The sequence below is a fragment of the Eretmochelys imbricata genome, chromosome 11, assembly GCF_965152235.1.
Source record: "Eretmochelys imbricata isolate rEreImb1 chromosome 11, rEreImb1.hap1, whole genome shotgun sequence".
NCBI classification, from domain to species: domain Eukaryota; kingdom Metazoa; phylum Chordata; order Testudines; family Cheloniidae; genus Eretmochelys; species Eretmochelys imbricata.
Window position 1 is genome coordinate 1,068,528 of NC_135582.1, and position 24,137 is coordinate 1,092,664.

Here is a 24,137-nt window from a genome sequence, read left to right on the forward strand (position 1 = left end):
TTCACTTACACGGATCCTCTCTAGGCTCCCGCGGGTCCCACTGCTCCCTGCCCGTGGGGAGCCTCCTGCAGACTCACCCAGCCTGTCCCTGGCACAAACTCCCGGGGGGCTGGTCCCCCCGATCCTCGCCATCCCACGGAGCCTGCAGCAGCCCCAGTTCCCCAGGCGATGGGCACTACCGGGAGCTCCATGGCTTTGGTCCAGGCTGGGGGACGACGGGGGCTGGCCGGTCTCCGTCTCCCCTCCCAGGCTGAGCAGGGCTGGGCACCGCTGCGGTCTGCCCAGGAGAAACGCCAGCTCCGGGGCCCTGGGCCCAGGCGGAGGCGGGCCCCTGCCAGGCCCTGGGGGTGCGAGGGAGGTGCGCATGAGTACAGGGGGCATGGGGGTGGGATGCAGAATCTGCTGCTGGAAGCCTGCAATGGCCCCCCCTTCCCCCACCCCGTGAGCCAGGGCCCTGTGTCCCCTGCTCCCCACGCCCAGCCCCACTCCTGACTCCGGGGCCCCCGGGCAAGCTCCCAACACAGCACTTCAGAAGCAGGAGAGAGACGGGGGGGCGTGGGGGGAGACGGGCATGGGAAGTTCTGCCCAGGGGACAATGGAGGAAGGGCTGGGGCAGGAGGGGGGCAGGGCGGGGGCGTCGGCGGGGACGGAAGGTGCCAATCGTCTCTCCGCAGCCGCTCGGCCGGCGCCGTCTACAGCACCTCGTGCTTCTGCTCCGTGGCCTCGCTCACCACCTGCTCGGGGGAGAGCCCTGGTGAGACGGGGGCCCCAGGGCCTGGCATCCGGGCTGCCCCGGCGGCTGGCGCAAGGGGCAAACACCACCCTCCCTTCAGGCCAGGTCGCCCGAGATCTCCGGCCTGCACAGAGACCGGGGACAGTCTCGAGGCGACTGCTCTGCACCAGCCGGGCCCGGGCAGATGGGTGGCCGGGAGCCTGGATCCCAGCCGAGGAGCCTGCGTTAGGCACAGCCGGGAGCCACCCGGCTTGGGCCAGGACAGATCCGAGCACCCCACCCGGAGCCCAGGGAGCCCTCCCTCCTGGGGGGACCCTGGGGAGCAGGGGCTGCTGGCCCACCCCACTGCCATGGCTAGAGCCCTACCCAGCCGCCCGCTCCCTGCTCACCTCCCCGTCACGGGTCTCAATGGTCTTGATCATCACGGTCTTCTTGGTGTGAACCTCTGAGCCGCGCTGCTCTGGGCTGGTCTCTGCAGGTGGGAGGAGAATCAGCCTGGGGCAGGGCAGGGGGGTGAGTGGCCGGGGTGGGGGCAGGGCTGGGCCCCAGGGGGTACAGGGTATGGGGCTGGGGGTGGGGCCTGGGCCATGGGGAGGATGGGGGCGGGGGCTGGACCATGGGTGGCTGGGCCATGAGGTACGGGGCAAGGGGCTGGCCATGGTGGGGATGGGGTGGGGGGCTGGGCCATGAGGGGTGCAGGTTGAGGGGGTGGGGGGCAGGCCCTGGGCCATGGGGGGTATGGGGCGAGGGGCTGGGGTAGGGCTGGGCCATGGGAGGGGGACGAGGTGAGGGGCTGGCCACGGGGGGTGCAGGTTGAGGGGGTGGGGTGCAGGGCCTGGGCCATGGGGGATACGGGGTGAGGGGCTGGCCATGGCAGTTGAGAGGGCAGGGGCACAAGGCGATGGGCTGGGGGCAGGCGGGGGCTGGCAGGGAGCACAGACAGCAGCTATGGGGCCCGTCCCACTGCCCCCATGGCTTATGCCAGGCATGCCCCACCGCAGTGGGATCAGGGAGCCCCCACATGCAGCCCTGCTTGGGCCCTGCCCCGCACTCACCCCGGAAGTTGAGCGCCGAGAAGGTCTGGATGGGGAGAGTGATCCTGCAGCACATGGAGAAGGAAAAGGGGTTAGTGCCACGGCCACAGCTGAGAGAGGTCCCCTGGGCCCCAGAGACACCGGGGTGGGCTGGCCAGGAGCACCCCGCCCTGGGGCTCCCCACCCTGAGCCATAGGTCCTTGCTCCCTGTGACGAAGTGGGACTGTTCTTAATGTTTCCTCTGAATCGTGTGGGGGTGCCTCAGTTTCCCCCAGGCAGTTCTTAAGCCTCTAGGGGGTGGGGTAAGGGTGTTTGATCTTTGCAGAGCCCTAAAGGGCAGGTGGGTGCAGGGGTCTGGACACAGAGAATGGCCGACACCCTGTTTCCTGGCCACTGATGGCCTGGCCCTTCCCCCTGCAAGGTGAGAGCTAAAGGGTTGGAGAACAAAGGGATCTGGTGCCCTCCTGGCCCGGAAAGGGACAAAGCCCAGAGGAGGAAGGGCTGGAGGGAGTTTCAGTTTGGGGCTGGCTGGGACATGGAGTGAAGTGCAGACGTGGTGGTCTGGCTGACTGCCCCCCAAAATGAACCCAGCTGAGGGGTCCGGTTCTCTGCACCTGCAAGCTCTGTGTTAGACCATGTTCCTGTCGTCTAATAAACCTTCTGTTTCTCCGGCTGGCTGAGAGTCCCATCTGACTGCGGAGTTGGGGGGCAGGACCCTCTGGCCCCCCCAGGACCCCGCCTGGGCGGACTGGCTGTGGGAAGCGCACGGAGGGGCAGAGGAGGCTGAATGCTCCAAGGTCGGACCCAGGAAGGTGGAGCCGGGGGAGCTGTGTGTCCTGCAGACAGGCTGCTCCCCGAGAGGAGACTCCCCCAGAGCCCTGCCTGGCTTCGTAGGGAGCCGTTCCAGAGCATCGCCCGGGGACTCCGTGACACTCCCCCAGAAGCCAACACCCAGGGGCAGCAGGGGCCGGGGCCGGGGCCGGGGCCAGGGCCAGGCTGGGCAGACGCCCGCTCACCGGCTCTCCTCGCCCTCCAGCAGTTTGCGGTACGTGGCGATCTCCACGTCCAGCGCCATCTTGACGTTGAGCAGGTCCTGGTACTCGCGCAGGTGCCGAGCCATCTCGTCCTTCAGGTGCCGGATCTCCTCCTCCAGCCGCGCGATGGTGTCCTGGTAGCCGCTCGCCTCCCCGGCAAAGCGCTCCTCCAGCTCTCGCATCTGCCGCATCAGGGAGTCGTTCTGCAGGGACAGCCCATGTCAGAGCCGGCACCGCCAGCAGGGACAGTGGGAATTTTACGTCACCATTGTATGAAGCCTGTGTGTGCCTCAGTTTCCCCTCTGTGCTGCAGTGTCACCTGGGCAGGGGGAAGGGACCACTTGCACTCAGGCAGGGTGAGACACAGGGGGCTGCAGGCCCAGAGGTCCAGCCCCAGGAGGCGGTGAAGCCACTTGGCTTCCCCTGGAGGGACAGCGAGACCCCTTGAGGGCCTGGACCACTGATGGGGCCTCCCAGAGCCTGTCCCCAAATTGGGGCCGTGACCCCAATCCTGTGGGTCTGTGACAGGGGGCAGAGCCAGGGGCAAGGAGACAGCCTACAAGGGAGTAACCCCATAGGGATGGGGCTGTGTATGGGGGGTCACCGCACCGCACTGGCCAAAGCCATCCCTTTGGGGCAATCACTGTGGGGTTCGTCACTGTGACGAAACGGGACTGTTCTTAATGTTTCCTCTGAATAGTGTGGGGGTGCCTCAGTTTCTCCTAGGCAGTTCTTAGGTATCTAGGGGGTGGGGTAAGGGTGTATGATCATTGCAGAGCCCTAGAGGGCAGGTGTGTGCAGGGGTCTGGACACAGAGAATGGCCGACACCCTGTTTCCTGGCCACTGATGCCCTGGGCCCTTCCCCCCTGCAAGGTGAGAGCTAAAGGGTTGGAGAACAAAGGAATCCGGTGACCTCCTGGCCCGGGAAAGGGACAAAGCCCAGAGGAGGGGGGGCTGGAGGAAGTTTCAGTTTGGGGCTGGCTGGGGACATGGAGTGAAGGGCAGACGTGGTTGTCTGGCTGACTGCCCCCCAAAATGGACCCAGCTGAGGGGTCCTGTTCTCTGCAGCTACAAGCTCTGTGTTAGACCATGTTCCTGTCGTCTAATAAACCTTCTGTTTTACTGGCTGGCTGAGAGTCACGTCTGACTGTGGAGTTGGGGGGTAGGACCCTTTGGCTTCCCCAGGACCCCGCCTGGGCGGACTGGCTGTGGGAAGCGCACGGAGGGGCAGAGGAGGCTGAATGCTCCGAGGTCAGACCCAGGAAGGTGGAGCCGGGTGAGCTGTGTGTCCTGCAGACAGGCTGCTCACAGGAAGGTGACTGCCCCAGAGTCCTGCCTGGCTTCGTAGGGAGCAGTTCCAGAGCATCGCCCGGGGATGCCCGGACACCCTGCACTTCACATCTCTGGGGGCCGTTTGCCTGGACAGCGGGTTCACGGGGCAGCTCTGCCAGCCAGAGAGTCCCAGCCGCTGCCCGCCCCCTCCCCGGCCGTGCCCCCTGCTCACCGTGCCCTTGAGGGCGTCGATCTCGCAGGTGTAGGACTGGATCTGGTGCCGATACTCCATCATCTCCTGCTTGGCCTGGCGCAGGGCATCGTTGTTCTTGTTGGCGGCCTGGGTCAGATCGGACACCTGCGGGTCGGGGCCCAGAGAGGGCAGCTGAGCCGGCAGCCGGGGCACGGCTGGGGCTCACGCGGGCGGAGGGCTGGTGCTGCTCTGAGCTCACCACAGGCCCTAGGGACAGCAACTCAGCCCCAGAGCCCCACGCCGTGACCTGACCTCAGCCACCCTGCCCCACATGGGGCCCTGCGGGGCCTGGGAGCAGCTGGCAGCCAGGAGCCAGCTCTGGGGGCACGGGGCAGTGGTGGGAACAGAGGTCCCCAGCCCAGCCCCCGCTCCTTGGCAGCAGAGCCCAGCCCCTGGCCCAGCGCAGCCCCCCAGTCACCCCCCGGCCCAGCGCAGCGTCCCCAGGCCCAGCACGGCCCCCCGGCCCAGCGTAGCCCCCCAGTCACCCCCCAGCCCAGCGCAGCCTCCCCAGGCCCAGCACGGCCCCCCAGCCTAGAGCAGCCCCCCCAGTCACCCCCTGGCCCAGCGCAGCCCCCCAGTCACCCCCCAGCCCAGCGCAGCCTCCCCAGGCCCAGCACGGCCCCCCAGCCTAGAGCAGCCCCCCCAGCCGCCCCCCCGGCCCAGCGCAGCCTCCCCAGGCCCAGCACGGCCCCCCGGCCCAGCGCAGCCCCCCAGTCACCCCCTGGCCCAGCACAGCGTCCCCAGGCCCAGCACGGCCCCCCAGCCTAGAGCAGCCCCCCCAGTTACCCCCCGGCCCAGCGCAGCCTCCCCAGGCCCAGCACGGCCCCCCAGCCCAGTGCAGCCCCCCCAGTCACCCCCCGGCCCAGCGCAGCCCCCCCCAGGCCCAGCACGGCCCCCCAGCCCAGCGCAGCCCCCCCAGCCCAGCGCAGCCCCCCCAGTCGCCCCCCGGCCCAGCGCAGCCTCCCCAGGCCCAGCACGGCCCCCCAGCCCAGCGCAGCCCCCCCAGTCGCCCCCCGGCCCAGCGCAGCCTCCCCAGGCCCAGCACGGCCCCCCAGCCCAGCGCAGCCCCCCCAGTCGCCCCCCGGCCCAGCGCAGCACCCCCAGGCCCAGCACGGCCCCCCAGCCCAGCGCAGCCCCCCCAGTCGCCCCCCGGCCCAGCGCAGCCCCCCCCAGGCCCAGCACGGCCCCCCAGCCCAGCGCAGCCCCCCCAGCCCAGCGCAGCCCCCCCAGTCGCCCCCCGGCCCAGCGCAGCTTCCCCAGGCCCAGCACGGCCCCCCAGCCCAGCGCAGCCCCCCCAGCCCAGCGCAGCCCCCCAAGTCGCCCCCCGGCCCAGCGCAGCCCCCTGACCTTGGACTTGTACCACTCCTCGGCCTCGGAGATGTTCTGGGCGGCGATGGTCTCGTACTGGGCGCGGATGTCGCGCAGGGCGGCCGTCAGGTCCGGCTTGGACACGTCCAGCTCCACCTGGACGTGCTGCTCCTGCAGCTGGGCCTGCAGGTCCCGGAGCTCCTGGGGCCGAGGGGCAGCATCAGCGTCAGCGACCCCCGACTTGCCCCCGCCCCAACCCTGCCCCAGCCCAGCCCCCGCCCCAGCCTGCCTCAACCCTGCCCCAGCCCCAACCCCACCCCGCCCCAACCCTGCCCCTGCCCAGCCCAGCCCCAACCCCACCCCGCCCAAGCCCCAGCCCCAGCCCTGCCCCAGCCTGCCCCAACCCTGCCTCAACCCTGCCCCAGCCCCAACCCCACCCCGCCCCAACCCTGCCCCTGCCCAGCCCAGCCCCAACCCTGCCCCAGCCCCAACCCTGCCCCTGCCCAGCCCAGCCCCTGCCCTGCCCCAACGCCACCCGGCCCCTACCCCTGCCCCAGCTCTAGCCTGCCCCAACCCACCCCACACCCCAGCCCCAGTCCCCAACCTCAGCCCCAAGTCCCTGCCCCCAGCCACTCACACCCCAACACTGGCCAAACCCAGCCCTCATTTGGGGACCATCCCCACCAGGCAGGGCCTCAGGGCAGTAACTGGGGGGGGGGACACGTGGCCCTGGAGCAGTACCGGCGGGGTGGGGCCCCAGGACAATAATGAGGGGGTGAGGTCCCAGGGCAGTAATTTGGGGGGGTTGACTCTAGGGCAGTGATCAGGAGGGCAGGGCCCTGGGGCGGTAATAAGGGGGCAGAGCTCCGGAGCATTAATTGGGGGCAGGGCCCCAGGGCAGTAATGGGTGGGGCAGGGCATTGGGGCAGTAACCAGGGGGTGGGGTCTCAGGGCAGTAACTAGGGGGCGGAGCCCCAGGGTAGTAATTGGGGGGCGGGACCCCAGGGCAGTAATCAGGGGGGCAGGGCCCCGAGACAGCAATGGCTGGGGCAGGGCCCCAAGGCAGTAATGTGTGGGGCAGGGCCTCAAGGCGGTAATCAGAGGGGCGTGGCCCCAGGGCAGTAACGGGGGGCGCGGTCCCGGGGTGGTACTTGGGGGTATGGGGCCCTGGGGCAGTAATTGGGGGGGTGGGGCCCTGAGGTAGTAATCAGGGGGGCAGGGCACAAGGGTAGTAATTGGGAGGGGGCATGGGGCCCCGGGGCAGTAATCAGGAGGCGGGGCCCTGGGGCAGTAATTGGGGGGCAGAGCTCCAGGGCAGTAATGGGTGGGGCGGGGCCCTGGGCAGTAATGGGGGGGTAGAGCTCCACGGCAGTAATGGGTGGGGGAGGGCTTCGAGGCGGTAACTGGGGGCATGGGGCCCCAGGGCAGTAATTGCGGAAGTAGGGCCCCAGGGCAGTAATGGGTGGGGCAGGGCCCCGACGTGGTAATCGGGGGGGTGGGGCCCCAGGGTAGTAACGGGGGGTGGGGCCCTGGGGTGGTACTTGGGGGCAGGGGGCCCGGGGCAGACATTGGGGGGGGGGATGGGTCCTGGGGTAGTAATCAGGGGGGCAGGGCACCAGGGTAGTAATTGGGGGGGGGCATGAGGCCCTGGGGCAGTAATCGGGGGCGGGGCCCCGGGGCAGTAATCGGGGGGCAGAGCTCCAGGGCAGTAATGGGTGGGGCAGGGCCTCAAGGCATTAATTGGGCGGGTGGGGCCCGGGGCAGTAATCGGGGGATAGAGCTCTGGGGCAGTAATGAGTGGGGGAGGGCCTCGAGGTGGTAATCGGGGGGGTGGGGCCTCAGGGCAGTAATCAGGGGGCAGAGCTCCAGGGCAGGTAGTGGGGGGGTGGGGCCCCGGGGCAGTAATTGGGGAGCGAGGCCCCAGGGCAGTAATCGGGGGTAGAGCTCCGGGGCAGTAATGGCGGGTGGGGCCTCGAGGCGGTAATCGGGGGTTGGGGCCCCAGGGCAGTACTGGCGGTGGGGCCCCGGGGCAGTAATCGGGGGGAGGGGCGTGGCCCCGGGGCAGTAATGGAGGGCGGGGTCCCGGGGCACTAATAGGGGGCGGGGCCCCGAGGCGTTAACGAGGGGCGGGGCCCGGGGGCAGTAATCGGGGGGCGGAGCCCCGAGGCGGTAATTGGGGGTAGAGCTCCAGGGCTGGTAACGGGGGGCGGGGCCCCGGGGCAGTAATTGCGGGGCGGGGCCCCGGGGCAGTAATCGGGGGTAGAGCCCCGGGGCAGTAATGAGGGGGCGGGGCCCCGGGGCAGTAATCAGGGGTAGAGCCCCGGGGCGGGAACGGGGGCCGGGGCAGGGCTCTCCGTGGACCTACCTCCTCGTGCACCTTCTTGAGGAAGGCGATCTCCTCCTGCAGGGCCTCGATGCGTCGCTCCAGGTCGATGCGTGCCAGGGTGGCCGCGTCCACGTCCTGCCGGCCAAGAGGGAGCCGGGCTCAGAGCCGGGCAGCCGCAGGGCTGGGCCCAGAGCGCGGGCAGCGGGGCCCTGCCCTGCCCGCGCGGGAGGCCGCCGAGGTGCTGAGTGACACCGATGGCGCCGGACGGGGGGCGCGCCGGGCCAGGGCCGGGGGGGAGCCCAGCCTGGGGCCATGGGGGGCGCCTGGCTGCCGGTGGTCACAGCTTTGGGGTGAGGGCGAGCTGTGCCCCGCAGGCTAACCCTGCAGCCAGGCTGCTGCATGCCCACGGGGCCCCTCCTGCTGGGGCTGGGGTTGCAGGCGGGGGCAGGAGCCCCACCTACCGCCAGTCGGAGCAGCTGAGCCCTGGGGTGCCGAGTGCGAGGAGGGTGGGTGCCCAGGCTGGGGGGCGAGGGAGGGTCTCTGGCCTGGGGAGGGGGCAGGGAGCCCGATTCTCTGGTCCGCACCCACAGCCCCAGGGGGCCCCCAGCCCGCCCCCCTCCCCGTGCCACGGCCCGGCAGGAGACGCTGGCACTTACTGCTCGGAAGGCAGCCAGGTTATTCTCCGCTTCCTCCTTCAGCTGGATCTCCTCCTGCAGCCTGGGAGCAGAGAGGGGGCGTCAGACGGGGGGCTGGGGGGCAGGCAGGGCGAGCCAGGGCGGGGCCCTCCATGGGGGGTGGAAGGACAGCCCAAGGCCAGAGGGAAGAAGAGGGACAGACAGGCTGCCACGGGAGGGGGCTCCGTGCCCCGCGCGGGGTCCAGGCCGGCTCAGCCCCCAGGCGCTGGAGGCCCCTTGTTCCGCATTCCCGGCGGGCTGGCTGGGGGCCAGCGGCCTGGCCTCCTGTTCCCTATTATAGTCAAAACCAGAGCCCGGCACAAAGGCTGAGGTCACCCCGCGCCACGCCGCCTGCCCCTTCCTTATAGGGGAGCGGCCGAGGGGCTGGGGCCAAGCGCAGCATGGCTGGGGAGCCAGGGGGATCTGCAGGGGTAGGATGCAGAGAGCTGGGGCTGGGGAGCCAGGGGGATCTGCAGGGGTAGGATGCAGAGAGCTGGGGCTGGGGAGCCAGGGGCAGGGAGATGAGATTCAGGGACACAGGGCTCCGATATGGGGGAGAGAGGGGCACATGGGGCCCCAGCTTGTTAGACGGGGGGCTCACATGGGGCATGAGAACTCCAGACAGTGAGGGGGCGGCACATGGGGCACAGGGACCCCAGAGAATGAGACAAGGGCACATGGGGTGCAGGAACCCCAGCTTGTGAGATGGGGGTGCACATGGGGCAGTAATCGGGGGGCACAGAGACCCCAGGCAGTGAGGGGGGCACATGGGGCTCAGGGACCCCACCTTGTCAGACTGGGGAGCACATGGGGGCTCAGGGACCCCATAGGGTGAGAAGGGAGGGCACATGGGGTGCAGGAACTCAGGATGGGGGGATGGGGGGATGGGGGGATGGAGGGTACATGGGGTGGGGGGACCCTGGCCAGTGAGATGGGGGGCACATGGGGCTCAGGGATCCCGGACAGCGATACAGGGGCTGAGGGTGCGCATGGCGCAGGGATTTCCCACGCAGTCAGTGCAAAGGGGGCTGACCAGGCAGCCGTGGGTCCTGCCCGGGGATGCTGCGGCTCGAGCTCCTAGTGCAGGTTGCGGATTCGTGGTGGGACGCCCACGCCAGCTGCTCCGGCCTGCGTTCAGTTTGGTGACGTTCAGCCGTGGCGGTGCCCAGAGACAAGCGCCCCCCCCGGCCCAGCCCCCCCAGCGCGGCTCATGGCTCGGGGCCGGCCCTTGCCTGCTGTGGGGACCAGTCACCAGGGCTTTGGGTCTCTGCTCCGCTTCCTTCGGGAGGAGATGCAGCCGGCCCCTCAAGGGGCGAGGGGACGGGGAGGAGGCTGCCTGCACGGCCCCCCCAGGCCCTGCTCTCTGGAATCACGGCCCCCTCTGTCCCTGCAGCCCCATGGTGCCAGCCCCAGGACACCCAGCGGTGGATGAGACCGGGCGTCTTGGCACACCAAGGCTGAGCGGGCGGGGGTGGCACGGACCGGTCGCTGGGTTGAACGCGGATCTTCCAGCCACGTGGGAGGGGTTCCCCCGCCCGGCCCAGACATTGCTGTGGTGCCCCCCGGGCATGGGCCTGACCCTGAAGACCCTGTCTGTGGGGTGGGCCCTACACAGTGCCACAGGGGGCAGGAAGCCGCCTAGTTTGCCAGTCCTACAAGATCTCCTCTTTGCTACCCCTTTCCAGATTCACCCCTTGGTGCCAGGGCTGGCTCCCGCCCCTCTCCTGTGCGCTCAGCCGGTGCCCGCCCGACCCCACAGCCGGCCGGCCAGCCCAGCTGCTGCGTGGAAGCGGGCACTGGACCGGCCCGGCTCAGAACGTGCCCGGAGCACCAGCCATGGCACTGGGGGCCCGGGGCCCGCCCTGATCTCGCCCGAGGAGCTCCCCTGCCTGAGCCAGCTGCCCCCAGAGCATCAGCTGCCCCTGGTGGGGGTGTGGGATCAGCGCTGGGACCGTGGGGAGCCCCTCTGAAAGCCAAGTCCTGCTCCCCCCCGCCGCAGCATGCAGGGCAGGGCTCCCCGCAGCTTGCAGCTCCCCCGCCCCCCAGCGTGCTCCCTCTGTGCCTCTGGCGGCGTTGGGACTGCCCCCCCCGAGAGCAGAGACATCCTGCCCCTTGCATGCCCCGGAACCAGCTCAGGGTTCCCACCATTCCAGCTGCGACCCCCCCCCCACCCCGACCCATCGGGCCTGAGTTCGGTGGGGCGGGGCAGAGCCCCAGCAGCCCAGCCCGGGGCGGGGGGGGGGGGGGCGAGCACTGCAGAGCTCGGTATGCCGAGGCCCCCACGGTGTGGCTGTGGGCGGGGAGGCTGGCCCAGGACCAGACAGGTTTCCAGCCCTGCATGAACCTGATGGTGCCTGCTGGGACCCTCCCCTGGAGCCTGGGCCCCACGCCCGAGGGGGCTCGCTGCCCTCGGCGCCCGGGCACCGTGCCAACGCTCCTGCTATGGTGGCCGTGGCGGTCTGGCTGTGCGGGCCTGGCCCCGGGGCAGCTGGTGGGCTGCATCCCCCCAGGAGGGCCCAAGGCAGCCCAGTGTGGGGCCCGGGGAGAAGAGCGGTCCCCCGCAGGCCGCGCAGCCGGGCCAGGCTCTCCACTCAGGCCCAGGCTTGGCACAGGAAGGTGGGGGGGTCTCTGTCGGAAGTCACAGCAGCGCTTTGCGCAGCTGGAACGAGCCAGCCCCCCTCTTGGCATGGCCCCAGGGCGAGAGGCTGCAATGGGGCAGCCCTGTGCCAGCTAGGGAGCCCCCCGATGGCCGGGGCCGACCCCACGGCGCTGCACTCCTGCACTGCATAACGGGACCGCTCCGGGGATGGGGGGCCCAAAACGCCCAGGGTGCGGAGGAGCAGAGAGCAAACAGGGGCCCGGGGGGCCCACGGGCTGCCCCAGGGATCACGCTGCACTGCTCGGGTTCCTGCGCTTTCGGGTGGGCAGCGCCGGGTACCACCACAATCTCCACCGTGGGCACCGGCTCCTCCCTCCCCACGGCACTGCAGCCCTGGGCTGAGGGCAGCTGAGTGCCACGGAGCTCTGGGTCTGGGTAGGGGGCTCCCAGGTACCCCCCTTTTCCTGTAACCCCTGGGGCCCCTGGCTCCCCGGGACAAGATTTCAGAGGGTGACCGCCCCGCACAGCCAGGCCCCGGCACCCTGGGAAAGCGGTGAGCTTGGAGAGCGAGGGCCAGTGGGGCCAAGCCATGCCACGGCCCCCTGGAGCAAGGGGCCGCGGGGCTCCTGGGTGCAGGGGGATCCCACAACAGGATGTGCCCCCTTGTCCCCTGCGTCCCCCGCTAGGGAGCGGGAGGGGTGGGTCAGACAGCGGAGACAGACAGAGGCAGGTGGGAGGGGAGGCTGCTAGGAAGGGCCCTGGGCATTAGGGACAGGATGGTGCTGAGCGCTGGGGGCGGGTGCTGGGTGCTGGGGAGGGTGCTGAGCTCTGGGCGCACATCGACCTCTGGCTTGGTTAGCCCGAGAGCTTGTGGGAGTGGGTTACAATGGCTGCGGGAAGGGGGGCTGGCGAACGGGGCTGGGGGCTCTGGCCCCATCTGTCTGCACTGCCCAGAGCCAGCCGAGCTGGCCCAGACTGTGGGGCTGGGCCGAGCCGCCCGCGCCGTGGGGCCAGGTCTGCAGCGTGGCTGCTGCAGGGCCTGACCCCCGGGTACCTGCCCCCTGGCTGGGTGGGGCGACCGAGACCGCCGAGGCAGGAGCTGCCCTACTGCAGCCAGCCCCAGCGTCGCTACTGGTGGGGTGTTCCTGACTCCCCACAGCGGCTGCACCGACCCCCAGGGGTGCCTGGGGCCTGGGACTCCCAGGGAGAGACCTGCCCCGTCGCTGGGTGGAGGGGACAGAACGGCTGGGAACGGAGCCGGACAGAGGAGGGGGCTGGGGCTGGGGCAGGACCACTGAAGCTGGGCCCTGTGAGGGGTGGTGATCGGGGTGTGGGGCTCAGGGACGGGGTGTGAGGTGCAGGGAGGGGGCTCAGGGATGGGGTGTGGGGGGGCACAGTGACGGGGCATGGTGACAGGGTGTGGGGGATGCAGGGCTGGGGGGTGTGTGGGGCGCAGGGATGGGGGGTGGGGCTCAGTGATGGGGATATGGGGCGCAGGGATAAGCTGTGTGGGGCGCAGGGATGGGGGGTGGGGCGCAGGGATAAGCTGTGTGGGGCGCAGGGATGGGGGGTGGGGCTCAGTGATGGGGATATGGGGCGCAGGGATAAGCTGTGAGGGGCGCAGGGATGGGGGGTGGGGCGCAGGGATAAGCTGTGTGGGGCACAGGGATGGGGGGGTGGGGCGCAGGGATGGGGATATGGGGCGCAGGGATAAGCTGTGTGGGGTGCAGGGATGGGGGGTGGGGCGCAGGGATAAGCTGTGTGGGGCGCAGGGATGGGGGGTGGGGCGCAGGGATGGGGGGTGGGGCGCAGGGATAAGCTGTGTGGGGCGCAGGGATGGAGCATAGGGACAGGGTGTGTGTAGAGCGCAGGGACGGGGGCGTGGGGCGCAGGGACGGGGGCGTGGGGCGCAGGGACGGGGTGCGTGGGGCGCAGGGCTCAGGAACGGGGGGGCTGAGGGCCCCGCCCGGCGCCCCCCGCCCCCTGCCCCCCGCCCGGCTCCCCCCGCCCGGCGCCCCCCGCCCGGCGCCCCCCGCCCCCCGCCCCCCCGCCCCCCGCCCCCCCGCCCCCCGCCCGGCGCCCCGCCCTCACCTCTGCTTCAGCTTCTGCAGGTCGTCGAGCAGGTTGTCGCGCTCCACGTCGGCGCGGGCCCGCTGGCTGGTGAGCGTGTCGACCTGCAGCCGCAGGGCCCGCAGCTCCTCCTCGAAGAGGTGGGCCACGTGCGTGGGCTCCTTGCCCCTGAGCCGGTTGAGCTCGGCCACCAGCAGGGCGTTCTGCTGCTCCAGGGCGCGCACCTTCTCGATGTAGCTGGCGAAGCGGTCGTTCAGCTCCTGCAGCTCCACCTTCTCGTTGGTGCGGGTCTGCAGGAACTCCTGGTTCAGGGCGTCGGCCAGGCTGAAGTCCAGCAGCTCCCCGCCGCCCTGGTAGGCGCGCAGCGGGGCCACGCGGGTGACCCGCAGGCTGGGCAGGCTGGGCACGGCCGCGCCGCGCGACACCTGGTAGACCCGGGAGGAGACGGAGCTGGCCAGGCCCTTGCTGCCCAGGGAGGAGCGGGAGAAGGCCGGGGAGCCCCCGCCGAAGGTGCGGCGGTAGGAGGAGACCCGCTGCTGGCTGGAGGAGTACGACTGGCTCATGCTGGCGGCTGGACGGAGCCCGGGCGCAGGCTGAGGCTGGGGTGGCTGCCGAGCGAGCGGGAGCCGAGCGAGAGGAGTCGGGGAGGGACCCAGGCTCCGGCTATTTGTATCCCTCTGACATCAGCCGGCCCAGCCCCGCCGGGCCGGAGTGACAGCGCAGACAGCTGGGGCTTCCGGGGGGCAGGGCGGGCCAGCGGGCAGGGGCAAGGACTGGCCGGACAGCACTGGGACTACGGCTGGGCCCCACTGGCCCCTCACGACTTGGGGTCCCCGGCCCCCCCGCAGCCCAGTGTCCTCTGGCCCCCCGCAGCCCAGAGCCCCCGGCAAGCCCAGTGTCCCCTCCCCCCGCAGCCCAGAGCCCCCAGCCCCCCACGACCCAGAGCTCCCAGCCCCCCACAGCCCAGAGCCCCCGGCAGCCCAGTGTCCCCGGCCCCCCGCAGACCAGAGCCCCAGCCCCCCGCAACCCAGAGCCCCCAGCCCCCGGCAGCCCAGTGTCCTCTGGCCCCCCGTAGCCCAGAGTCCGCAGCCCCACGCAGCGGAGAGCCCCCGGCAGCCCAGTGTCCCTGGCCCCCCAGAGTCCCCGGCAGCCCAGTGTCCCTGGCCCCCCGCAGCCCAGAGCCCCAGCCCCCCACAACCCAGAGCCCCCAGCCCCCCACAGCCCAGTGTCCTCTGGCCCCCCGTAGCCCAGAGTCCGCAGCCCCCCGCAGCCCAGAGCCCCCAGCCCCCCGCAGCCCAGTGTCCTCTGGCCCCCGACAGCCCAGAGCCCCTGGCAGCCCACTGTCCCCGGCCCCCCACAGCCCAGAGCCCCCAGCAGCCCAGTGTCCCCAGCCCCCCCGCAGCCCAGCATGTCCAGGGGGCTGCCTGGGTCTCCCCACCCATGGGTGCTCTTGTCTGGAACATATGGCACGTGCTGGGTGCCAACTGCCCTGCCTCGGCAGGGCTCATCCTCTGCCCCAGCCGCCCTGCCGGGGGGAGCCGAGACAACGCACCTGCAGGAGGCAAGGGTCTGGCGACTGGACGGTGCTGCTGGGGGAGGGGGTTGCTGCCAGGGCCCCCAAAGTGCTGCGTACACCGAGCGAGGGGCTCCCCCGGGGTGATCGCCTGCCCCAGCCGGGCCAGGGGAGTGGGACACTCCCAGCACCGCAGGTTGCCTGGGCCTTGGGCAGGCGCTGGGGGTAATGCAGCCCCACGGGGGAGAGTCACTGGACAGGACCCCCCGGACCAGGCCGGGGAGGTGTGATGGGGGGCCTCGCTCTCAGCTTCCATCACGCCCCTCGCTGGGTGGCCCCTCGGGACACGGGCAGGGCAGCTCAGTCCCACGGGCACCAACTGCAGCCCCGGCCGAGAGGCCTGGGTCTCCCTGCCCCCTGAGGGGCCCTGCTGCCCCAGCCCGGGGCTCTTCTGCCCGGCGTGGCCCAGCCATTCCCCGCCCCGCCCCATGACCCTGGCTCCCCGTCCCAGGCCCAGAGGCCCCCGGGAGGCCCCCGGGCGCGTGGGGCTCTCCATACACAGCCATCTGCCCAGCTGGGGCAGGGGCCTGGGCCAGCCCCACACCGGGGGGGCAGAGACCCACCTCCTCCCCCGCACCGGGCTGAGTCACTCTGGGAGGGGTGACAGGAGCCCTGATGCCGTCCCCAGGGCTGCCCCCTCCCCCTGCAGCCCCTGCGCGGGTGGGCCGGGGCCGGAGGGGGCCGGTGACATCAGGGGCCGCTCCCCAGCCAGCACATTCCCAGGGCAGACGGCTCGGGACCGAAATAGCCGAGTGGCTCAGACCAGCCCCAGGCTCGGTATTTATAGCCCAGGAAACTGATGAGCACGGGGCCAGTTAACCCCTCCTGCTCCCCGGGCCTGAGCGCCAGGGGCCAAGTGCTGGGGCTTGTTCTGCGGCCCCCAGGGACGCTGCCACGACTTGCTGGGTGCGGGGTGAACCCCCAATGCACACACACCCGGTCCCTCAGAGTTCGCTCTCACAGGGGGCTGAAGCCAGGAGCTTTGCGGCCGGACGATGCCGCGGCTGGGGCAGGCCAGGCGCCCTCGGAAACGGTTCAGGCCGGCCCGGGTGGCAGCACACCAGGGCTCGGTGCCCGGCTGCGGGAGCTCTGCCCACGGCCCCTGGCTCGGTGCCAGACACGCCCCCCCCCCCCCCCCCCCATCTGGAGCAGGGCTCCTGGGCCATGGGCACATTGGCCGTCCCCCACTTCGGCCACATCCCGGCCGTCCCCAGAGGGGTCCCGCCCGGCCCGGCCTTAGGGGCCGCCCAGGGGTCAAGGGGGTGCCATGCAGCAGTGCAGGGGTCTCCGCCCGGCATAGGGTCAGCAACCGCCCCCTGGGAGCGCCCCATCGGGGGAGCAGATTTCTTCCGGCTTCCTCCTGGCGGCAGAACATGGGGGGGCGAGCGGGGACACACAGATACTGCTGCCCCCAACCTTCCTCTGTGCCCCCCTAGGGGCTGTGAGGGGGGAGCGAGGAGCAACCAAGGGCTTCGTGCATCCAGGTCACTATCCCCACCTGGGCTGAGCGGCGAGACGTCCGGAGCTGCTGCTCTCTGCCCCCCCTTACGCAGAGGAAAAGTGATCTGGCTGCAGGGAGCCCTGATGTTGCTCCTCGCTCCCCCTCCCCAGCCCCCTCACTCTCCCCCCCAGCCCCCGAGGGGAGCGAGGAGCAGCAGCTTTCGAGGGGGGAGCGAGCAGCTCTATGGTGGCTTCCACAGACAAGGAGGCAGGGGGCCCAATCCTGCCCCCAGGGAGCGTCTGGAGCCCACCCCACACCCAGCCCAGATTCCCCCTTTCCAGGGGAGCTCAGACAGCAAAGCCCTGCCCCAGGGCAATGCTCCGCAACCCCCCCTCCCCCCCCCGGCTAGAGACAAGAGGCCCTGACCACTTGGCATCATTGTGGGCACAGGGCCACTCAGCCCTAGCCAGGATCCGGGAACCTGCCAGCCAGCTACAGGGGACACTGAGGCACAGAGCGGTCACGGGACTAGCTTCAGGTCACACACTGAGTCAGCGGCAGCCCCAGGAAGAGGACCCAGGAGTTCGGGCGCAGATTCTGTACCTCAATTGTGCCTCCCCGTGCGGGAGGGGTGACTGCTTCTAAACAGCCTGATCTCACCCACCCCCACCCCGGGGGTCCTTCCCCCTGGACCCTCCCTGCAGGGGCAGCCCAAGGGGCCAGTTGGAGCCCCCTGGGCAGCCAGGCCCCCCCGAGCTGACGCCCCTCCAGGCGGGGAGCAGATGGTGTAATGCTGCAGCTCCCAGCACGGCCTGGCCCTGCCCGAGGGATGGAGCCGGCCTTTAAAGGGAAGGTATGTCCAGATGGGGGGCGGGGGGGGGAGGAAAAACAGCGAACTGTCTGACTGTCTGAGGGAGAGAATCCGTCCTGCCCGCCCCACGCCCAGCCTGCCTGCCCCCTGCCCCATGATCCAACCGCCTGCCCCTGCCTGCCTGCCCCCAATCCAACCCCCACCCCCATGCCTGCCTCCTGCCTGCCTGCCCCAATCCAAACCCCCTGCCCCCATGCCTTCTCCCCAATCTACCCCCCTACCTCCACGCTTGCCCCACCATCCAACCCCCCTGCCTGCCCCCAATCCAATCCCTCTTTCCCCCATTCCTGCCCCACCATCCAACCCCCCTGCCTGCCCCCAATCCAATCCCTCTTTCCCCCATTCCTGCCCCACCATCCAACCCCCCTGCCTGCCCCCAATCCAATCCCCCTTTCCCCCACTCCTGCCCCATGATCCAACCCCCCTGCTCCCCACTTCTGCCCCATGATCCAACCCCCTGCCTCCCCGCCTGGCCTAGCTCCTTCTCCCCACACGGCATTGGGGGACAAGCAGGGTCACCCCCATGGGGGAAGCAGGTCCCTGCACAGGGGCCTTGCCCTGCGGGGGTCACTGTAATCTCTGGGAGGTGAGGGTGGGGTGTCAGCATCACCCCAAGCCCTCTGCTCTGCCAGCCACGGGCCAGGGGAGCCAATTCCCACCCCGGCAGGCTGGCATCTCCGCGCCCGCAAAGAAGCAGCTACCAGGAAGCAGGCCCCAAAGCGCAAAGGACCATCGCAGCCCTGTGTCGCGGGGGCGGGGACACTGCTGGGCAGGCATGGCTGGCAGCGGTGGGTGCCAGGGGCTGGGCCCTGGGGTGGCCTGGCAGGAGCAGGGAGCCGGCAGGCTGCAGACCTCGTCAACTGGGGTGGGCAAACCCCGCAGCGATGGGCAGCGTCCCATCCATACCTGCCCCAAGCTTCCTCGAGCTGAGTCCCAGGCTCACCCCTTTGGTTAGGCTGGAGCCACCCAGAGGCGGATTGGGCCCAGGGAGAGCTGAGGCACCAGGTCCGGCCCTCGCAGCGTAGCTCGCTGGAGGGCTCTGCCGGGGTCTGGTCACCGGTCCAAGGGCGAGGGCAGCCTGGAAAGGAATCGGAGAAGCGGGGAGGCAGCTGGCAGGGCGGAGGGAGCCCCAGTCGCGGCAGGCAGGGGCTGCAGATACTGATCGGCGCTCCGGGGTCCACCTGCAGCGAGAAGGGAACCTTGTGAGAACAGCATTCAATGGAGCAGCCAGCCTGACCCCGTCAGTGGGGCTGGCCAGCCCTGGCCCAGCACAGCCTGGGGATCAGCCAACATGCCCCCCATGTCCCACAGGGATTGCGTGGAAGGCACCAAGGGTCAGTGAAATCACAGAAGGGAGGAGGGATCCCGGTGTCTCAGACCCCCAGGATTGGGGCCACGGCCCCAGCGTGGGATAGGCTCTGGGGGGCCCTGTCAGTGGGCCAGGCCCCCGAGGGGTCTCGCTCTCCCTCCAGGGGAAGCCAAGTGGCTTCACCGCCTCCTGGGGCTGGACCCCTGGGCCTGCAGCCCCCCTGCCCCCCCGTGAGCTCCGGGCAGCGAGTCCCACAGAGACAGTCCCCGATGGAGACTGTGACAGAGTAGGAAGTAGGGAGTATTAACCTGGTAATGTGGCATGGGAGTTTTACTAGTTTACTCAAGATAGTTCAGACCAAAGCAGACTGTGAAGAACTTCAAAAAGATCTCACCAAACTAAGTGACTGGGCAACAAAATGGCAAATGAAATGTAATGTGGAGAAATGTCAAGTAACGCATTGGAAAAAATAACCCCAACGATACAAACAACATGATGGGGGCTAATTTAGCTACAACTAATCAGGAGAAAGATCTTGGCATCATCGTGGATAGTTCTCTGAAGACGTCCACGCAGTGTGCAGCGGCAGTCAAAAAAGGAAACGGGATGTTAGGAATCATTAAAAAAGGGACACAGAATAAGACGGAGAATATCTTCTTGCCCTTATATAAATCCATGAATACTGCATACAGATGTGGTCCCCTCATCTCAGAAAAGCTATGCTGGCATTAGAAAAGGTTCAGAGAAGGGCAACTAAAATGATGAGAGGTTTGGAACGGGTCCCATAGGAGGAGAGATTAAAGAGCCTAGGACTTTTCAGCTTGGAAAAGAGGAGTCTAAGGGGGGATGTGATAGAGTCTATAAACTCATGAGTGGTGTGGAGAAAGTGAATAAGGAAAAGTTATTTACTTGTTCCCATAATATAAGAACTAGGGGCCACCAAATGAAATTAATGGGCAGCAGGTTTAAAACAAGGAAGTTCTTCACTCGGTGCACAGTTAACCTGTGGAACTCCTTGCCTCAGGAGGTTGTGAAGGCTAGGACTATAACAGGGTTTAAAAGAGAACTGGATAAATTCGTGGAGGTTAAGTCCATTCATGGCTATTAGCCAGGACGGGTAAGGAGTGGTGTCCCGAGCCTCTGTTTGTCAGAGGGTGGAGATGGATGGCAGGAGAGAGATCACTAGATCATTACCTGTTGGGTTCGCTCCCTCTGGGGCACCTGGCGTTGGCCACTGCCGGCAGACAGGACACGGGGCTGGATGGACCTTTGGTCTGACCCAGTCTGGCCGCTCTTATGTTCTTACTGTCTGCACTGATACCTCGCTGAGGGATGATACCTGACGGCCAGCACGCAAAGGCTGGCGGCTGCCCTTCGTCACCTGAGCCCAGGAGGGGGGTTGGGGCCAGGTGACACCTTCTGCTGGGGAAACTGCCAAAGGCTGGAGGAGGGGCCGGGGAGGGGGTGGCTGGGGGAGGCAGCAGGAAGGGGTTTTAGTTTGGGGCTGACTGAGGAGACAGAGGGAGGCCCAGAACCTGGGTCTGGGCTCCCCACCCCCCAAGCTGGACCTGACTGAGGGGTCCTATTCTCTGCACCAACAAGCTTGGGTTTAGACCGTGTTCCTGTCGGCTAATAAACCTTCTGTGTTCCTGGCTGGCTGAGAGTCCTGGTGAATTGCAGGAAGTGGGGGGTGCAGGGCCCTGACTCCCCCACACTCTGTGACAGAGACTTGTACCAACTTGGGGGGCAGCACCCCCTCCACCATTGTCTGCAGGGACACGCAGCCAGCGCGGGCCGACCGGCGGGTTCTTAGTCACCTGGACCCAGCCCAGGGGAGTGAAGGTTACAGCCAAGTTCTCACGGAGTCCCCGGGCGATGCTCTGGAGCTGCTCCCCATGAAGCCAGGCAGGACTCTGGGAAAGTCTCCTCTCGGGGAGCAGCCTGTCTGCAGGACACACAGCTCACCCAGCTTCCACCTTCCTGGGTCTGACGTCGAGCATTCAGCCTCCTCTGCCCCTCCCTGCGCTTCCCCCAGCGAGTCCGCTCAGGCGGGGTCCTGGGAAAGCCAGAGGGTCCTGCCCCCCAACTCCACTGTCAGACGTGACTCTCAGCCAGCCAGTAAAACAGAAGGTTTATTAGACGACAGGAACATGGTTTAACACAGAGCTTGTAGGTTGTCACGGAGTGTGGGGGAGTCCAGGCCCTGCACCCCTCTTCCAGGGATTCACTGAGACTCTCAGCCAGCCAGTAAAGAGGAAGGTTTATTGGACAACAGGAACACAGTCCAAAACAGAGCTTGTGGGTACACCCAGGACCCCTCAGTCAAGTCCTTCTGGGGGAGCAGGGAGCTTAGACCCCAGCCCTGGGGTTCCCTGTGTTCCTCCCCCCAGCCCCAAACTGAAACTAACCCCCCCAGCAGGCCCCCTCCTGCAGCCTCATTCACATTCCTGGGCAGAGGTGTCACCTCCCCCTCCCCCTCCCGGCTCAGGGGACAGGCTCTCAGGTCTCCCCTCCCCAGGGCACATTCCCAGGGCAACACTCCCCCCCCCCCGCTGCCTCACATCCTCACATAGGTGCAGAGAACAGGACCCCTCAGCCGGGTCCATTTTGGGGGGCAGTGAGCCAGACAACCACGTCTGCCCTTCACTCCATGTCCCAGCCAGCCCCAAACTGAAACTCCCTCCAGCCCCTCCTCCTCTGGGCTTTGTTCCTTTCCGGGCCAGGAGGTCACCGGATTCCTTTGTTCCCCAACCCTTTAGCTCTCACCTTGCAGGGGGGAAGGGCCCAGGCCATCAGTGGCCAGGAAACAGGGTGTTGCCCATTCTCTGTGTCCAGACCCCTGCCCACACCTGCCCTCTAGGGCTCTGCAATGATCATACACCCTTACCCCACCCCCTAGATACTTAAGAACTGCCTAGGGGAAACTGAGGCACCCCCACACTATTCAGAGGAAACATTAAGAACAGTCCTGCTTCATCACACAAGTCCCTCCTGGTCAGCCCAGAGCCCAGCCACGCTGCAGCAACCCCTTGGTTCAGCTTCTTCTCTCTCTCTCCCTTTGACCTCCTTTGTCAGACTCCAGGACTGTGCGGCAGCCAACGTTTATCGCCCACCTCACCCCCCTGCAGCCCTTTGTTCCTGACCTGGGGAGATGGAGCTTAGTCCCTGCCAAGAGGCAGCCACGTCTAGAGCTCTCTGGTCCTTGGCTGCTAGTGGTCAATGTCCAGGCAATTGGATTGGCCATTGTCTTCTCAGAGCCTCCCCTGGCATGGGGCCCACGGCCCAGACAGCTGGGTGGCCCCCACAGCTATGTCGCTTTGCCTGCCCAGAGAGCTATCAGCTCTTTCCCACCCCCTGGGTAACAATGCAGCATACAGAGGAAACTGAGGCACACACCGGCCTCATAAAACACTTACTTCTTCACACTAGGCACCTACTTGGGCAAATTCTGCTCTTAGTCCCTGGGCTCCATGTGACCCTAGCAAACAACGGGAACTAAGCACTGAGCTCAAGGGACAGGAAACCACGAGCAATAGGCTGCACTCGGATGGCTCAATCCAGGGGCAGACGAGACCCTCTTGGCCATCCAGATCTCCTGCATCTCCAGAGCCCCTGTGTCATGATTCCCACTGTGACGAAGTGGGACTGTTCTTAATGTTTTCTCTGAATACTGTGTGGGTGCCTCAGTTTCCCCTATGCAGTTCTTAAGTATCCAGACGGGGCGATCGGGGGTGTGATTGTTACAGAGCCCCAGAGGGCCAGTGTGCAGGGGTCTGCACAGAGAATGGCCGACACCCTGTCTCCTGGTGACTGATGGCCTGGGCCCCGCCCTGCAAAGGTGCCGACTGAAGGGGTTGGAGAACAAAGAGACCAGGTGGCCTCCTGGCCAGGGAAAGAGACAAAGGTCAGAAGAGGGGGGGCTAGAGGGGGTTTCAGTTCGGAGCTGGCTGGGGAAAAGGCTGTCTTCACGAACAAGGTCAGCTCCCAGACTGCTGCACTGGGTAGCACAGCATGGGGAGGAGGTGACCAGCCCTCTGTGGAGAAAGAACAGGTCCAGGACTATTTAGAAAAGCTGGACGAGCACAAGTCCATGGGGCTGGATGCGCTGCATCCGAGAGTGCTAAAGGAGTTGGTGGATGTGATTGCAGAGCCATTGGCCATTATCTTTGAAAACTCGTGGCGATCAGGGAAGTCCCGGACAACTGGAAAAAGGCTAATGTAGTGCCCATCTTTAAAAAAGGGAAGGAGGAGGATCCTGGGAACTACAGGCCAGTCAGCCTCACCTCAGTCCCTGGAAAAATCATGGAGCAGGTCCTCAAGGAATCAATTCTGAAGCACTTAGAGGAGAGGAAAGTGATCAGGAACAGTCAGCTTGGATTCACCAAGGGCAAGTCATGCCTGACTAATCTAATTGCCTTCTATGACGCGATAACTGGCTCTGTGGATGAGGGGAAGGCAGTGGATGTGTTGTTCCTTGACTTTAGCAAAGCTTTTGACACGGTCTCCCACAGTATTCCTGCCAGCAAGTTAAAGAAGTCTGGGCTGGATGAATGGACTATAAGGTGGGTAGAAAGTTGGCTAGATTGTCGGGCTCAACGGATAGTGATCTATGGCTCCATGTCTAGTTGGCAGCCGGTATCAAGTGGAGTGCCCCAAGGGTCAGTCCTGCGGCCGGTTTTGTTCAATATCTTCATTAATGATCTGGAGGATGGTGTGGATTGCACCCTCAGCAAGTTTGCAGATGACACTAAAATGGGAGGAGTGGTAGATATGCTGGAGGGGAGGGATAGGATACAGAGGGACCTAGACAAATTGGAGGATTGGGCCAAAAGAAATCTGATGAGGTTCAACAAGGATAAGTGCAGGGTCCTGCACTTAGGATGGAAGAATCCAATGCACCGCTACAGACTAGGGACCGAATGGCTCGGCAGCAGTTCTGCAGAAAAGGACCTAGGGGTTACAGTGGATGAGAAGCTGGATATGAGTCAGCAGTGTGCCCTTGTTGCCAAGAAGGCCAATGGCATTTTGGGATGTATACGTAGGGGCATTGCCAGCAGATGGAGGGCCGTGATCGTTCCCCTCTATTCGACATTGGTGAGGCCTCATCTGGAGTACTGTGTCCAGTTTTGGGCCCCACACTGCAAGAAGGATGTGGATAAACTAGAGAGAGTCCAGCGAAGGGCAACAAAAATGATTAGGGATCTGGAACACATGACTTACGAGGAGAGGCTGAGGGAACTGGGATTGTTTAGTCTGCGGAAGAGAAGAATGAGGGGGGATTTGATAGCTGCTTTTAACTACCTGAAAGGTGGATCCAAAGATGATGGATCTAGACTATTCTCAAAGATAGCAGATGACAGAACAAGGAGTAATGGTCTCAAGTTGCAGTGGGGGAGGTTTAGGTTGGATATTAGGAGAAAATTTTTCACTAGGAGGGTGGTGACGCACTGGAATGCGTTACCTAGGGAGGTGGTGGAATCTCCTTCCTTAGAAGTTTTTAAGGTCAAGCTTGACAAATCCCTGGTGGGGATGATTTAGTTGGGGATTGGTCCTGCTCTGGGCAGGGGGTTGGACTAGATGACCTCCTGAGGTCCCTTCCAACTCTGATATTATATGATTCTATGATAAGGAGGGAAGCC

The 24,137-nt window shown here is 66.8% G+C and overlaps 1 protein-coding gene across 1 annotated transcript; it reads right to left on the reverse strand.

Moving 5' to 3' along the window:
• Positions 1-597: 597 nt before the first annotated feature.
• DES (desmin) lies at positions 598-13,867 on the reverse strand. Its single transcript, XM_077830239.1, has 7 exons — positions 13,326-13,867; positions 8,618-8,678; positions 8,001-8,096; positions 2,784-2,860; positions 1,789-1,832; positions 1,123-1,205; positions 598-734 (listed from the first exon to the last, which is right to left on the reverse strand). The coding sequence occupies exons 1-7, from the start codon at positions 13,865-13,867 to the stop codon at positions 693-695; spliced, it is 945 nt and encodes a 314-aa protein (XP_077686365.1). The 3' UTR covers positions 598-692.
• Positions 13,868-24,137: the final 10,270 nt, after the last annotated feature.